The sequence below is a fragment of the Colobus angolensis genome, unplaced genomic scaffold (assembly GCF_000951035.1).
Source record: "Colobus angolensis palliatus isolate OR3802 unplaced genomic scaffold, Cang.pa_1.0 Scaffold102, whole genome shotgun sequence".
Taxonomy (NCBI): Eukaryota; Metazoa; Chordata; class Mammalia; order Primates; family Cercopithecidae; genus Colobus; species Colobus angolensis.
In genome coordinates this window covers 2,008,361-2,025,766 of record NW_012111142.1, presented here as the reverse complement: position 1 = coordinate 2,025,766, position 17,406 = coordinate 2,008,361, and the positions used below count along the sequence as shown (strand labels likewise).

Below are 17,406 nucleotides of genomic sequence, written 5' to 3'. Positions count from 1 at the left end.
AAAAAAAAAAAAGATGACAAAGAAAAACAGAGAGAGATAATATTGGAGATGTCCTGAATTTTAATAAGGTACGTGCCATTAGGGCTTTTTGCGCTAAAGGATGAACATGTACTGGTTTCTGTGAATAAGCCATTATACCACCACACTGCAATGCCAGTTTCCTCTACTGCAAACAGTATTCTGTGACCAAAAAAAGAAAAGAAATATATCCAGATGTTCCTCCTCACCCTCACCCACAAGTTTTCCCTATTATTCACTTCTTGCATTTGTATGGTACCTTTGTTACAATTGATATCATGCCACTGCACTCCAGCCTGGGTGACAGAGTGAGACTCTGTCTCAAAAAAAAAAAAAAAGAAAAGAAATATATCCATATGTTCCTCCTCACCCTCACCCACAAGTTTTCCCTATTATTCACTTCTTGCATTTGTATGGTACCTTTGTTACAATTGAGTGAATATTGATACATAATCATTAACTAAAATTTATAGTTTACATTAGGTTCACGCTTTTTGTTCATTTAAGATAGAGTTGCTCTGTTAGCCAGGATGGAGTGCAGTGGTACGATCTTGACTCACTGCAACCCCTGCCTCCGGGCTCAAGTGATCCTCTCACCTTAGCCTCCTGAGTAGCTAGGACTACAGGTGTGTGCCACCACACCTGGCTAATTTTTGTATTTTTTTGTTGAGATGAGTTTCACCATGTTGCCCAGGCTGGTCTCAAACCCCTGGAGGGTTCACTCTTGTCTTGTACAGGTCTATGGATTTTGACAAATATATAACGTCATGTATCCATCATTACAATATCATACACAAAGGACTATCCTTTCTCCATTGAATTGCCTTTGCTCCTTTGTCAAATATCAGTTGAATATATTTGTGTCAGTCTATTTCTGGGCTCTCTATTCTGTTCCATTGATGTATTCATCATTCTTCACCATTACCACACTATCTTGATTATTGTAGCTTTATAGTAAGTCTTGGAGTCAAGTGTTAATAAATCTTTAAAAAATTAATGAGGATTGAGAATTTTAAGTTTTAAAAGGTAGATTAGTTTTTGATAGTCTCTATAGTACAGTATCTAGATATGTTTTTTAATGTATTTGTATTATATATCAAATAATTTTTTTCATCTTGCTTTTCTACAAAGTAGCTCTAACCTCGATTTTTGTGGTTATTGTTTCTCTTCACGATTGAATTTAATCTGCATTTATTTTTTTCCCCTTGAAAAACGTGAATAACTTTTAACTCTAAACTTTTTTTTTTTGAGACAGAGTCTTGCTCTGTCATCTAGGCTGTAGTACAGTGGCACAGTCTTGGCTTACTGCAACCTCCGCCTTCCGGGCTCGAGTGATTCTCTGCCTTAGCCTCCCGAGTAGCTGGGACTACAGGTGTGTGCCAGCACACTGGGCTAATTTAATTTTTTGTATTTTTAGTAGAGATGGGGTTTTGCCATGTTGGCCAGGCTGGTCTCAAACTCCTGAGCTCAGGCGATCTGCCTGCCTCGGCCTCCCAAAGTGCTGGAATTATAGGCATGAGTCACCGCGCCCGGGTTCTAAATGTTTTAAGCTATTAAATCAGTCAGCCAGTTTTAGACAGTTATGTCTCTGCTGCTTTTCTCACAATAATGCATACAAAAGAGATGCTATCTCAAATAAGAGTACCCATTTCCCTTGGGTATATTATAGATGAGAGTTGGGAAATAAAATCTTCCCTGTTGTAGGACAGCTAATAAAATATCCATAATAAATAACTACTTATTATCCATCTTATAGACAAATTCAGGAATTATGCATGTCTAGATACTTCTAGGTAAATTTAGTTTTGTTCATAAATAGTGTTAAAATGGGCATAGACTTACCTGGGAAAATGTGGTTGATTCATGGATTCCAAAGTGCTCCCCATCATCTGTCTGTCTTTCAAGACTTAGGGGCAATTTAGCTAAAATTAGAGGAATCAGGCATATAGTAATCTCCTTAAATATGACACTATTTATATCTTTCTTTGTGAAACTCAAGTAGTTTGGGGAGTATTATATCAAATTCATCCATTTTCTGCTGACTTTAAGTGGCAAATACATATGAAGCATTTTATATAACAACGTATGCTCTAAATAGGCAGGCAGATTGGAATTTATCCAGAAATATTACAGTTTCCTCTAATTTTAGAATGTATTTGCACTATTTATAATTTCAGGATTTGTTGAAAAACGAAATTGTGTACTATGACATATCTATGCTGAATTATGTTTTGAGCCATTTTTATTCCACTTTTATACTGCTCATAGATTCATAGGCCTCTTAAAATAAATATCTATGAATAATAATATATCATAGACATTTTATTAAAGTTATGAATTTTAAAATTATGTAAGAAAAAACTTTTGGTTGTTTAAACAGAGAATTTTGATACAAAGAGGAATGAACTAACAAGGCAAGGATTTATGGATTTGAATCTAATGGAAGCTAATGATCGAGAAGGAGATCCTTGTGACCTTTGGGTAACTCTACACTCTATGGGCTACAATAAAGCTCTGGAGTTGACAGAGGTAAAGTATTCTTAAAGTTTTGCCAGTGGGTTTAGTGTACATAATATTTTACCTTGTGAACATTTTCCTGACATATAACTTTTGAATTGGGCACCCACATCTTTGAACTTTAGTATATGAATGAATCCTGGGTGCAACAACATATTTCTGTTAGTTTATACAAGTTCTTGTTCTCACCTGAAATTTAGTTACTGCCAACATTAAAATAATTCAAAGACAAAAGAGTTTAAACACATAATATGCAAGAAAAAAATTGGTATAAAAAATTAAAATTGGAAAAGGCAATTTGAGTTACTAAAGTCTCATTTATATAGGGAAACGATTTGTCTTAACAGTGTAAAGGCTCTCTTAGAATAAGGAGAATGTATCTGTATTACACCTTGGATTTCTGACCTTTTATAAAGGGTACTTTTGGGGTTAATATTTGTAAAATACTTGGAACAGTGGCTGGCTCATACGAAGCACTGTGTATGTATCAGCTATCATCATCATTATTATCATTAACATGATAGGTATAGAAGTTGAATAGGACTCATAATAAATCATAGGGGTAATAAAAATTTAAAAATTAGGCCTTCCTTAAATTATATATATATATATATATTTTTTTTTTTCTTTCATGCAACAAATATTTATTGAACATATTTTTTTTTGTAATTTGAGACAAGGTCTTACTCTGTCACCCTAGCTGGAGTATAGTGGCACAATCATAGCTCACTGCAGTGTCGACCTCCTGGGCTCAAGTGAGCCTCCTGCCTCAGCCTTCTGAGTAGTTAGGACTACAGGTGCATGCCCCCATGCCCAGCTAATTTTTTAACTTTTTTTTTTTGTAGAGATGGGGATCTCACTGTTTTACCCAGGCTAATTTCTATATTTATATGTCAGATTTAAAATATAGAATTTAAGAGTTTCCGTTTCAGGCCACAAGTTAGATAACAATACATTTGTTTATACTCTTAAAATTAAAAATAGTGTTTGTCCTTTTTCTGTACTTGAATCAACTTAGGAGAGCAATACTAACTTTGACAAATTTTGTTTTAGGTACATTTAGACTTTGGTTTAATTCCTAGTTTTGACATCATTCAAAACCTTCATTAACCTGTTTTCTCAGAGGTTCTCTATAGTTTCCCCACTTTTAGAAATAGGAGGTGAATAGTTACAGTAACTATTTATATCCTACTTTAGCCTAACAATCAATGACTCCCACATTTTAACCATGTGTAAAATCAGTATCTAATCTATGAACAATATTGATTGTGCTACCCATGTTGTTGCTTAATAGGGAAATTAGTTAAGAGCAATTTAACACTTTTTACTGCAGTTACTGATGTCATTTACCTTTGAAACTATAAGCAAGAAGGATTTCTGAGCTAACAATTTAATTTAAATTTTATTTATTTATTGAGTAGGTAATATATTTGTATCATTTAAATTCAAAAGGTAAAAAAAAATACAGTATACATTGGAAAGTATCAATAGATGATCAGACTGCCACTCAGGAACTGAAATAAAAAGACAAAACTGAATTGATTGCTTACTATAAAGGAGAGCTATGCTGGTCAGGCAGTCTCTCCACTAAGAGCAGAATGCTCACTTATATAGGGTTTGGGGAAGGCATGGAATTCAAGGATTGCCTGGCTTTTAGAGGCGTAAATGAGTTAATAGTATCTGCGGAAGCATGGTTACTTGGATGAGACTGTTGATTGGTTGGCACTCAGCAGTGTATTTACGCATGTGAATCCATCTCTGATTGCCTGACTTTCAAAAGTGAGGAGCTGATACTGGTTGCCTAACATAAGTGTGTTAATTGAAGTAGAGCTGTTCCTGATCAGTTGAACAGATTTAAAACCTTTTTTCTTACTAAATTTCTTTATTGTTTCTCATTAAATTCTTATTACTTATTTCTTTATTTTTCCTTATTAAATTCTCAAATTTAGGCTGTAGAATTACAGATTACACATTCACTGTATCAGCCTATGACGATCCTCTGTTAAAGAGCAATGTAACTTCTTTATAAGGGCATTGCCTCTTTATCACTGTAACTGAATAGTTGTTCTTTTACTGAATTTGATAGGTAAAACTTACATGTTTAGTTTTGCCCTTTTTTTTTCTTTTCTGTTTTCCTTTTTAAAATAGAATTTCGTGATACTAATTTCTTTCTAGATTCAGAACTGGGAGAATTTACTTTCTTTTTTAGAGTTTAAGCACTACATAACTTTCTATTTCCCTTTCGTATGGGTTAACAGGTAGTTGAGAGCTAAATATTGTGCTAAATTTAAGTAGCATCCCATAATCTAGGTTTTATTATTATAGTCTTCCCCATCTTCCTTATCACATATATTGTTAATAGTTTTACAATGAATAATTTACAGTTAATAGTTTTCTTGTTGTTTGCTTCCTATATTAAGTTAGTAGGATAAAGAAAATAAGTAAATAAAAGACCAAGCCCATGAAAAGAAAAAATAATAAAACTATAGGTCAACTCTTTTAGAGGTGATAAAATTTTAATTTAAAAATTTTAGAATGTACAAAAATCACTAGTATTCCTATATACCCACAATAGTCAAGTTGAGAGCCAAATCACAAAAGAACTCCCATTCACAATTGCCACAAAAAGAATAAAACACCTAGGAGTACAATGAACAAGGGGGGCCAGCAATCTCTACAAGGAGAACTACAAACTACTGCTCAAAGAAATCAGAGATGACACAAACAAATGGACAAATGTTCGATGCTCATGGATAGGAAGAATCAATATCATTAAAATGGCCATACTGCCCAAAGCAATTTATAGATTCAATGATATTCCCACGAAACTATCATTGGCATTCTTTACAGAACTAGAAAAAACTATTTTAAAATTCATATGGAACCAAAAAAGAGCCTGAATAGCCAAGGCAATCCTAAGCAAAAAGAACAAAGCTGGAGGCATCACACTACCTAATTTCAAACTATACTACAGGGCTACAGTAACCAAAACAGCATGGTACTGGTACAAGAACAAACATATAGATCAATGGAACAGAATAGAGCATTCAGAAATAAGACTGCACACCTACACCTGTTTGATCTTTGACAAACCTGACAAAAACAAACAATGTGGAAAGGATTCTCTGTTCAATAAGTGGTGCTGAGATAACTGGCTAGCCATATGCAGAAGATAGAAACTGGACCCTTTTCTTACATGGTATACAAAAGTTAACTCAAGATGGATTAAAGACTGACATGTAAAACCCAAAAGTGTAAAAACTCTGGGAGACAACCTAGGCAATACCATTCAAGACATAGCCATGGGGAAAGATTTCATGGTGAAGATGCCATAAGCAATTGCAACAAAAGCAAAAATTGATAAATGGGATCTAATTAAAGAGCTGTGCAGCAAAAGAAACTATCAACAGAGTAAATAGACAACCTACAGAATGGGAGAAAATTTTTGCAAACTATGCATCTGACGAAGGTCTAATATCCAGTATCTATAAAGAACTTCAACAAATTTACAAGAAAAAAAATTCCATTAAAAAGTGGGCAAATGAACAGACACTTCAAACGAAGATATACATGCAGCCAACAATCATATGAAAAAAAGTTCGACATCACTGATCATTAGAGAAATGCAAATCAAAACCACAATGAAATACCATTTCACACCAGTCCGAATGGCTATTATTAAAAAGTCAAAAAACAAAAGGTGCTGGTGAGATTGTGGAGAAAAAGGAATGCTTATACACTGTTGGTGTGAGTGTACATGAGTTCAACCATTGTGGAAGACAGTGTGGTGATTCCTCAAAGACTTAAAGACAAATACCATTCAACCCAGCAATCCTATTACTGGATATACACCTAAAGGAATGTAAATTGTTTTATAAAGACACATACACGTGTATGTTCATTGCAGCACTATCCACAATAGCAAAGGCATGAAATTAACCTAAATGCCCATCAGTGGAAAACAGGATAAAGAAAATGTGGTAAATATACACCATGGGATACTATGCAGCCATAAAAAAGAATGAGGTCGTGTCCTTTGCAGGGACATGGATGGAGCTGGAAGCCATTATTAGCAAACTAATGCAGGAACTGAAAACCAAATGTAACATGTTCTCATTTATAAGTGGGAGCTAAATGATGAGAACACATGGACACATAGAGGGGAACAACACACACTAGGGCCTATCAGAGGGTGAAGAGTACGAGGAGGGAGAGGATCAGGAAAAATAACGAATGGGTACTAGGCTTAATACCTGGGTGATGAAATAATCTGTACAACAAACATGTGAGTTACATGAGGTAAACTCACATGTTTACCTGTGTAACAAATCTGCACATGTACCCCTGAACTTAAAAGTGTAAAAAAAAAAAAGAAAAAAAATTAGAGAATATGTTTTAACATGGACCTTTTAAGATGTTTTACTTTCAGTGAATATTCAAATATTGATCCTCTTTGCTTGAATAAAACTGATAGCCATGAGTTAAAAAATGGCAGATTACCAGAATTTACTAGTACTGAACAAATAAATTAAACCTTTAAAAATGTCATACTCATAATTATTGTAAATAATCTTTAAAAATTTTTGCAGAGGTGATGTGTATGAAAAATAAACCCAGGTCTTCGTTTTAGTGCAATGATTTTTCATTCTACTGTTTCTCTTAAAAAGGCAAATTTATTATTGCCAAAGGTTGAAGTGATTAAAATATTTTTAAAAACAAAAATTTCTGTTTATGGTCTACTAAAATTAACTTCAGACTTCTTTTATTTCCTTAAAAGATGACCACCAATTTGTGAATTTATTCAGTTATTCAACAAATACTTATTGAATACCTACTATGTGATAACTGCCCCAGCACTTTGGGAGGCCGAGGCAGGTGGATCTCCTGAGGTCAGGAGTTCAAGACCAGCCTGGCCAACATGGTGAAACCTTGTCTCTACTAAAAATACAAAAATTAGCCGGATGTGGTGGCGGGCACCTGTAATCTCAGCTACTCGGGAGGCTAGGCAGGAGAATCACTTGAACCCGGGTGGCAGAAGTTGCAGTGAGCCAGCACCACACCACTGCACTGCAGCCTGGGCGACAAGAACAAAACTCCATCTCAAAAAAAAAAAAAAAAATATTTCAAAGGTGCTGTGAAACAACTCAAAGGCTGAAGCAGAGAACAGAAAACAGTGGGGGAGTGAGGGAGATTGAGGTGGCCAGAGCAGATCCCTCTGCAGAGGTGGCACTTAAGCTTTAACCTGAAGCAGGAGGACAAGGTACCCATGTGAAAATGCATGAGGATAATCTTCCAAGTGGAGAGAACACTATGTATGAAGGGCTTCATTTGCTCTAGGATCTGTAAGATCAGGATAGCTGATGCATAGAGACACAGGAGACCAGGTTGGATGGAGAGGCAAAGGCTCTTTACCACATTGGCTTTTTACCACATTATAGGCTGTGGTAGAAAGACTAAGGTAGATATTAGAAAAATTTCATTCCGAATGCAGAAAATATTTTTAGGTCTCATATTTTAAAGGTGTTTTTAGATTAAACATTTAGTCAGTGCTCTGTGTCCATGCAGTAAGCTTCGATTGTAAATGTAATAATTTCTTTAGAACCCTTTGATGAATTTTTTCTGTAGCCCTCACCTTAGAAAAGATAATTAAATAACATGGTATTTGTTAGCATTGAACCAAATGGAGAGTTGGTATTATGGCTTAAAGAAGGTAATGTATTACTGATTTGCTAGAGGTTATTCTTTTCCCTTCTATGAACATTATCCGTTAATATGCTATTAAAAAGTCAGGATTTCATGCTTGCTTATTACTCAATTCTTAGTACTAAAATTTTCCTCTAAAAGTATATTAGAAGGACAAGCTGGAAGGTGTAGCATATCTTCTTATATGGTAACATATTAATAATTTATTTAAAATTCTGTCAAAAGGCTAAAACAAGATTTTTTTTTTTCCTATCAGGCATGTCCATTTGTCATTGATATCTATGCAGAAAAATGCAAGCCAAAAATTAAAGCTGTCCATATGGAGGCATGCAGTGGACAACTTGAGAAGGCCATTTGTAAATCTGTTCTTAGCAAGGGTGATGCCAAAGTAATGGATGGCTATGAAAATATAATCGTGCATACTTACAGTTGTGACACCTGGATAACGTCAGTTATTGAAAACAAGGTATAGTTTTCCTCATTTTGCTATAAAGCTTACTAATATATTTCATCTTATTCCTTACTCTATTCCTACGTGGTAATTAAGTATCCCATCACATTTATAATGTTTATAATGTATAATTATTTTTTCTTCTCAGGTTTCTAACTCAAACTGGGAGTGATAATTTTTATATGGTTTTTAAAGGTTTCTAATTTTTTTCTCTTAAAATATTAGGAAAATTAAACATTTCGATATCAATGCGAATCGAGCACAATCTGGATACAAAGTATTGTATTTAGTTTGTTTCTAAACATTTTTACATATACATCGCTATTTAAATAATAGATATCATGTTTTAAAGAAATATTATAAACAAAGAAAAAAATTTCAACCCAGCTTTTTACACTAACATTGCAGAGATCCTATAGATTATCATTATTTAATCTAACTAAATGTATTCTATTGTCCAAGACCTACTTTCATCAAGCTGATTATTTCTACCTTTGGCTCTCTTCCCTGCTATTAATACTATTGATATTACAGGTCAAGAGAATAAGAGCATAAATTCTTAGTCAGAAATATCCAGTTCTCTAGAAATTATAAATTTTCATGAAACTTTATATAAGATGGCTAGGTGCTCAGTACTGTTGACTTATTTCTTTTAGGTCCTAGGTGAGCCATATTTTTATGCCTGCCATAAATTTCTTAAAATACTTAAAATTTAGTGGCATTTTTAGTCAACCTGAGAATATATTATGTAACTATTTTAGTCACAGTAGGAGCCACCAGAAAATGTAAAACTTGATCTCTGTGTTCAAGGAGTTTATGCCATATAATTGGAAAAACAAAATTAATACTCTATAAAGACATCAGAGAATAATTAAACGTTACATAATGTAATACTGTTTGTGTGTGTGATAGGAGTTTCATTCTGTTTCTCTTGTAGTTGTTAATTTGAAGCAGAGAAGTTGGGGAAGGATTTGTTATGAGGGGGAAGGGAACTGTGATATGGGATTCGAGCATTGAAAGAGACTAGGATTTAGATATGCAGACAGATAGCCTTTAGAAGCAGGGGAAACAGTGTAAGGAGAAATAAGGGGAAGGGTATATATGAAGTATAAAGGAAAGAGTGAGAATATCTGCTTTGCAGAAATGGACAGCTTTATTTGAAGGAGGATTAGGAGGTAAATAACATACAGAATGGATCTAAATTATATATGTTATCTTGAAAATGAGATAGAGGAGTTTAGACTTGATTAACTAAGCTTGGGTCCCTACCTAGTAGATTACAGTTTTCAAATGGACCAATCATGCCTCAGAGGGTGATTCCTAAAATCCATCATGGTTCCCCTTCTGCCCTCTATATTTTATTAGGGTTAAAAAGGTGAAGGGAGTCACTACCTTACCCCAACTCCTCTGTTCTGCTATCAACTATTAGTTCTCAATTCTCTGCCTCTGTTTTCCTCAAGGAAAATTCAACTCTCTTCACCAAAATGTGATGATAATGCTAACATTTTAGACCTTATCGTGTGCCAGGCATTTACATATATTAGAGCATTTACTTCTCACAACAACCCTGTGAGATAAGTGCTATTCTCATTTTACAAACAGGAAACTGAAGCACAGAGCAGTTAAATAACTGGCAAATGATTACACAGCCAAGTAGTAGAAGAGTTGAGAAATAAATTCAGATAGTCTAACATTATACTACCCCCTTAGTAGTTATTAGGGTATGATCACAGATTCTTAGTAGGGGAATAGTTTGATTCCTGCATATTTCCCATTTATCAGCATCATTCTGCTGTCCCTTATTCCCTGTCCATCCTAGAGGCCATTGTCTATTATCTCATTTGTCACTTCTTCCATAAAGTCTTCCTTGAAACCCCAGTCCGAGCTAATGTTCATCTTCTGTGTTTCTATAGATCCTTCTAAATACCTCTATTACAAGACTCAGCAGTGTTCTGTAATTGTCATTTTATTTGTCTGTCTCCCCTAGAGTGTGAGCTAGGAGTCAGTAATTCTATCTTTTATCTCAGTGCACCTAGACTCTAAAACAATGCCCGATACAAAGTTGATAATAAATATATTTATATATTGTGAATGAAGGAGTAAAAAGATGTTTTAGACACATTAGTTGGAAGGTAGTATTAAAATGAATGGCAGTTGAAAAAACTAGAGATAGCAAAAGAAACAGAGACTATTGCTATCCTAAGTCAAGGATGAAACAATGTGACCCTAGTATCCATAATACCCTGGGAATGAAGATTAAAAGGTGAGTAAATTTAAGTCACATTTAAAAGAAAAAGTTTATATAAATGGTGACAAATTGGAAAGAAATGAGAAAAAGTAACAGAAACAAAGTTGAAAGAAGCAGCCAAATTGTATAAATTTGTAGTGCACTATATGATGTTAAAACAGAATTTCAGGGTTTATTCTGAGGCTTATATTTGTCTATAATTAAAGAAAGGACTAGCAACTTATGAAACCTTTTTTTTTATAGTCAGATGAGAAAGTGATTATTCACATCAACAATGAGCTAAGTAAAAACTGCGTAAACAACAGAGGACTCAACATATTTGCGGTAGAAGTGGGACCCAAATCTACAATGGTAATGTATTACTTTCTAATTAAAGCCTTTTGTTTTATGTCTTTGAAAAAAATTTGCTATTAATGCTATGAGTAAACATGTAGATATAAAATGGAGTGGAAAATTATTTTAAGTATGATATTTGTATCAGTATCATTCTATACTCAGAGACAGGAGACTTTGGTTCTAATCCAGTTCTGTCACTGTTTGAGTGACTATGGGAAGTTCATTCACTTCTATGTTCCAGTCTCTTCAAATGTAAAATTAAGATAATATCACTAGGCTGGACGCAGTGGCTCACGCCTGTAATCCCAGCACTTTGGGAGGCTGAGGCGGGTGGATCACCTGAGGTCAGGAGTTCGTGACCAGCCTGGCCAACATGGTGAAACCCCATCTCTACAAAAATACAAAAATTAGCCAGGCATGGTGGCAGACGCCTGTAATCCCAGCTACTCAGGAGGCTGAGGCAGGAGAATCGCTTGAACCTGGGAGGTGGAGGTTGCAGTGAGCCGAGATCACGCCATTGCACTCCAGCCTGGGTGACAAGAGTAAGACTCTGTCTCAAAAAAAAAAAAAATTGATAATATCACTAGTTTTATGTACTTCACAAAGTTAATGTAAAGATAAAAATAAAATGATGTACATGAAAGTTTTTTACATTATATAGAAATGTAAAGTATTAATAGTAATAAGAATTTTGATAACCCAAAATGCTTTTTATCTGCATTATTAAGATTTTCTAAAGTATCCTGAGAAGGAAAATGCCTCGAGTTTTAGATAAGTAAGTAAGTCAAGAGCTAGAAAACAGCTATAGTTCCGGTGTTAGCAGAACTCTGCGTTTCTGATTTAGCCAGGAGTTCAAAGGCAGGGACAGATCAATAGAGCTACCTACTGGGCAAGTGAAGGGAGAAAGGAAAAAGCTTCCTATTCTTACCCTTTCTATCTCCATACTGTCCATAAAATCCTAAAATATTCCAGAACGGATAAAGAGATCATCTTTTCTGTTTCTCCAATTAAGATTTTAGAAAATGCTCTAGACTTAGCAAGGAAAGGATATTTTCTCCTCTTTCTACCACTCTACCCACATTCACACACACCAACTGACAGCTACTATATTAGGGTAGAATTTAGACTGGATTATCCTGTTAGACCTCAGATCATAGATTGCTAGTCTCTGCTAAGGACAAATGTAGAATTTTATCTGTACAGGGATATTCTTATACAAGGCCTAGAAATGTTGTCCTATTTAAAAATTAGCCAAAAATAACAATATATAAAAAGAGAGTAAAAGCTTTCTATTTTTATATGCAGGTTTGTCAACATGTAATGCCTCTGAATGAACGACAAGAATGGATATATTATTGTATATATTCTCTTATTTCTTAAGTAATTATACTTAGAACTTACCAAACTAAGAATTATTTCAGATTTAGTCTGTTATTTATTAAACAACTAAATGCTACTTAATTTAACTGATGTACCTAAATAATAATCTATTCAATTTATATGCATTTTCATTTTATGTCAATGCTATGTACCTTATTATTAAAATATACGTAATGCTTTCATTGTGCAGTGTTCTTATTTAGTAGGAAATCTAAGCACATTTTTTTTTTGAATAGTTAAGTCAAAATAAAATTACAGGTAAGATTTTTTAAAGTAATATTCAACACATTAGGCAAAATCCTCTATACTTTAGGTTTTTGTACTCTTAAAAACAAAACAAAACAAAACAAAAACTGGCCAGGTGTGGTGGCTTATGCCTGTAATACCAGCACTTTATGAGGCTGAGGCAGGAGGATTACTTGAGTCCAAGAGTTTGAGTCTGCAGTGAGCTGTTGTCATACCACTGCACTCAAGCATGTCTCTAAAAAAGATAAATAAATAAAAGGTAAATACAAAGTAGCCATTTAGTTTTCCTATCACACAAAAGAAATTAAAGCAAAATTTGGAAAAATTTATTTTTATGTAAAGAAGCCAAAATCTAATGACAATAGTAGGAATATTTTGTTCTAATAGTAAGCTTTTATGAATTTATTTGTGAATTGCTTTTAATTAAATATATTATGAAATAATAGGAATTAAATTTATATTACATTTAATAAAGAAGTACAGGGTATGAACAATTATATTAAACAATTCATAACTGTATGACAATTTCAGTAACAGAATACGTGCCAGTAAATTTCAGCTTTTGAAATATCAATACCATTATGGCAGTATATTATTTTTGTACCCAGTACATGTTAGCACATAGTTTAAATGTCATTTGGGTTTTTAACCCTTGATTTAGCTATCCGTAAAATGGATTATCATCTAGCAGTTTGAATTCTTCAGATGATGTGTCTTTAAAAGTAATGAAATGTGAAAACATTTTATTAATTGCTAAATGCCTTGTAAGTCTAATAAATGTGATCATATATTCTATTTCACAACGTATTGAGTTACAAGAAATTAATTACCTGGCTGTGATACTAAAAGCATACAATGAAATTGTTATCTGTGTCCCAAATTGTAAAGGAGTTTTTATAATAGGATGATAGGTGACATATAGTGGTATACTGGATCATAAAAACTCAAGAAAAGGAATAATGAGCATTTAAGGCTTACCTTCTACCACTGTCATCACTTAGACGTATCAGGCCTTTTTCCCACCTTTTCATTACTCACTTATTACAGGGAAAAAACAAACATACTGTCTTAATCATTCTATTTTCAACTAGTCACTAGAAAAGACAAAGATATTTTGTTTCAAATTAAACTTTCTTCCAAGTAAATGAAAACCCAAGGGAATCAGCTATATAATGAATACAAACTAGGTTACATTTTTTTTTTTTCCGTATCTTTAAGTAAATTACTTTTTAAAGATTACTTGAGTACTGTGGTACTAGAATATCCAGAAAAACTTAATTCAAGTCTCAAATACTTGACTCATAGGTTGGTAGTAATTCTGTAACCCACCAAATATAATTGATTGACACGTAAGAATGTTTTCTTTAAGTTTGTGTAGTGCTTCCTTTTTTCAGGGCAGTTTTGCACAGATTGACCATGTTATTTTCAAAGGTAATTTTGCACGTGGTTTAATTTTAAAAGCACATTATCCAGCCTTACTAAAAAGACATCTAGATGGGCTGGGCATGGTGGCTTCTGCCTATAATCCCAGCACTTTGGGAGACTGAGGCCAGAGGATTGCTTTAACCTAGGAGTTCTTGAGACCAGCCTGAGCAACATGGCAAAACCCTGTCTTTACAAAAAATACAAAAATTAGCCAGGAGTGGTGGTGCATACTTGTAGTTCCAGCTACTCAGGAGGCTGAGGTGGGAGGATCACTTGAGCCCAAGGCAGAAGTTGCAGTGGGCTGAGATTACACCACTGCACTCCTGCCTGGGTGACAGAGTGAGGCTCTCTCAAAGGAAAAAAAGACATCTAGATGTGTCAGATCTCTTCTGTGTTCTAGATTCCATCCCTGCCTGTCTCCTCAGTGTCTCCATTAAAACTCCCCAGGGAATGAATTTTATCTACAAACATTCCCTCAGTATTGGCTTTCCCCATTATTATTTATACATATTTGAGACTCTTTAAGAAGCCTCTCATTCCCCATCTCTTTCTATCATCTTATATCTGTCCTCCCTGTCACAGCAAAGGGACATGAAAAGAATTGTTCACATTGTTATGCCCACTTTCTTGACTCCCACTCATTGTTTCCACTGAGTTACCAAACAGTGGTTGCTCCCTCCCAGAACATCAATAACTTCCTTGTTATTAAATCTGGAGGATATTTTAAAGTCTCCTCTCCAGTGTTAGGCATTGTTGATCTTTTGGAGACACCACATTCTTCAGATTTTCTTTTCACCTTTGACTATTTTTTTTCACCTAAACTTCTATATTCTCTCAATTTCCACATCTCTCCTACCTTTGTATGTAACATTTCCTTTTTGCCTCCCTGTCCCCTCTTCTTCCTCCAGACATCAGTGAATATGTCACTCTTCCCAAAAATCCTTTCCTGATTACTCTCCTGACCAACTACTTTGATGGTACTAACACTTAGTACTCACCCTTTAGTGTAGCACTATCATATTTGAATTGGTGTTCATTTATCTGTACCTTTGACTAGGTTGAAAACAGAAGAGTTAAAACCTAGCATATACCATAGAAACTGTAATAGATATAAAATAAATATTGGAAGGATAGTTGGATAAAATGAGTAGAAAATTAAAATGAATTTACATGTATGAATATTTCTGAGTTCTTTAGCATATTTATAAATTAAAACTAGAAATATAAAAATTAAGTCTCATTACTATTCAATTCTCTTTACCCAGATGTGTTTATTTCATTAGCAAATTTTTAAAAAATTATCTAACATGCAGTTTTAAATTATAGACTTACATGATCACTGTAACTCCTTCCAACTTTAAAGTTTTATAGTTCTAATATTTTAAAACAAATTTAAAGGTTAAGTTTCAAGTACTGTTATATATATATATGAGCCATGCCATATTCTTAAATTATTTAGTAATTTTGTTGATTTTACATTAGATATTGGGGTAGAAATTTTTTTTTAAAAGTCAATGGCCTTCTTTTAAAATCTTTTTGGTTTAGGGTAAATATGAAGCAGAAACTTAATATATACTACACTAATATTTTGGATATAACCCAGGAAAATGGATGTGTATTTCCGATTTTGGCCACCAGAGGGTGAGCATATTATTTTATTTATTAGAGAGATGGCTAGTATTATATTTCTCTGCACTGTGTTAGGTCCTTTATGACTTCTAAGACTACTTTTGGCAAACTGTATTGGCCACTAAGGCTATATGCATATCCAGGCATATAACACCCATTTTTGTTGAGACAGTCTCGCTCTGTCACTCAGGCTGGACTGCAGTAGGTACGATCTCAGCTCACTGCAGCCTTGATTTTCTGGGCTCAGGTGATTCTTCCACCTCAGCCTTCCCGGTAGCTGGTACTACAGGCCGGCGCTACCACACCCAGCTGGTTTTTGTATTTTTTTTTTTTTTTTGTAGAGGCGGGGTTTTGCCATGTTGCCCAGGCTGCTCTAAAACTCCTGGGGTCAAGCGATTGGGTGCCTCGGCCTCTCAAAGTGCTGAGATTACAGGCATGAGACACAGACCCTAGCCAACACTCATTCTTATTAGAGAATATATTCTAATCTATAACGTGGATACTAAGCCTTCTTCTCATTACTAATGAGTCTTCATGAGTTTGCAAGTTTAAGAGCATTCAAAATTAGCCCTGCTATCTTTACATAGTCTTATAAATAAGCCTATCTTTGATGCTTAGCCTAGCTTAATTTCTGGGGGAAAAAAGAACTGTGTAATGATTTGAGGAAAAATAAAGCACATAGTGGACCTGATTTAGAGGATATAGATGAGATTCACATGGTAAGGTAACATGTGAGCCAGGAACTCCAGGAATCATTATTGAAAGTCTGAGGGGTAGGCTGGACACGGTGGCTCACGCCTGTCATCTCAGCACTTGGGAGGCCGAGGCTGGCAGATCACCTGAGGTCAGGAGTTCGAGACCAGCCTGGCCAACATGGCGAAACTCTGTCTCTACTAAAAGTATAAAAATTAGCTGGTCATGGTGGCAGGCACCTGTAATCCCAGCTACTTGGGAGACTGAGGCAGGAAAATCGCTTGAACCCTAGAGGCAGAGGTTGCAGTGAGCCGAGATCGCATCATTGCATTCCAGCCTGGGCGACAAGAGCGAGACTCTTGTTTCAAAAACAACAACAACAAAAAACAAAAAATAACGAAGTCTGAGGGGGGCAAAGAACTTTGGTTGGTTTTAAGTGTCTGTACTTGTTACCCATGGCTAGCACTGTGTAAGGAAATGAATAAGATACCCTCAATTCTTATGAGTAATTCACAAGCTGCCTATATTTGTGATATTTGACCAAAGTCAGTTTGTACTTTAATAATAAGTACTCTTGGTCAGGCGTGGTGGCTCACACCTGTAATCCCAGCACTTTGGGAGGCCGAGGTGGGTGGGTCACCTGAGGTCAGGAGTTCAAGACCAGCCTGGCCAACCTGGTGAAACCCCATCTCTACTAAAAATAAAATTAAAAGCCAGGCATGTTGACGGGCACCTGTAATAATCCCAGCCACTCGGGAGG

General features: G+C 34.9%; 1 protein-coding gene across 2 annotated transcripts in view; it reads left to right on the top strand.

The window, feature by feature from the left end:
- Positions 1-12,835, top strand: part of EFCAB7 (EF-hand calcium binding domain 7) — a 47,965-nt gene extending 35,130 nt beyond the window's left edge. The window contains exons 11-14 of one of the 2 annotated variants that reach the window (XM_011940945.1): positions 2,399-2,547; positions 8,495-8,704; positions 11,181-11,288; positions 12,579-12,835. In XM_011940945.1, coding sequence (XP_011796335.1) covers positions 2,399-2,547; positions 8,495-8,704; positions 11,181-11,288; positions 12,579-12,653 — 542 coding nt within the window. In that variant the 3' untranslated portion in view covers positions 12,654-12,835. The remainder of the gene's footprint in view (positions 1-2,398; positions 2,548-8,494; positions 8,705-11,180; positions 11,289-12,578) is intronic. The other variant, XM_011940936.1, reaches the window with a different exon arrangement.
- Positions 12,836-17,406: the final 4,571 nt, after the last annotated feature.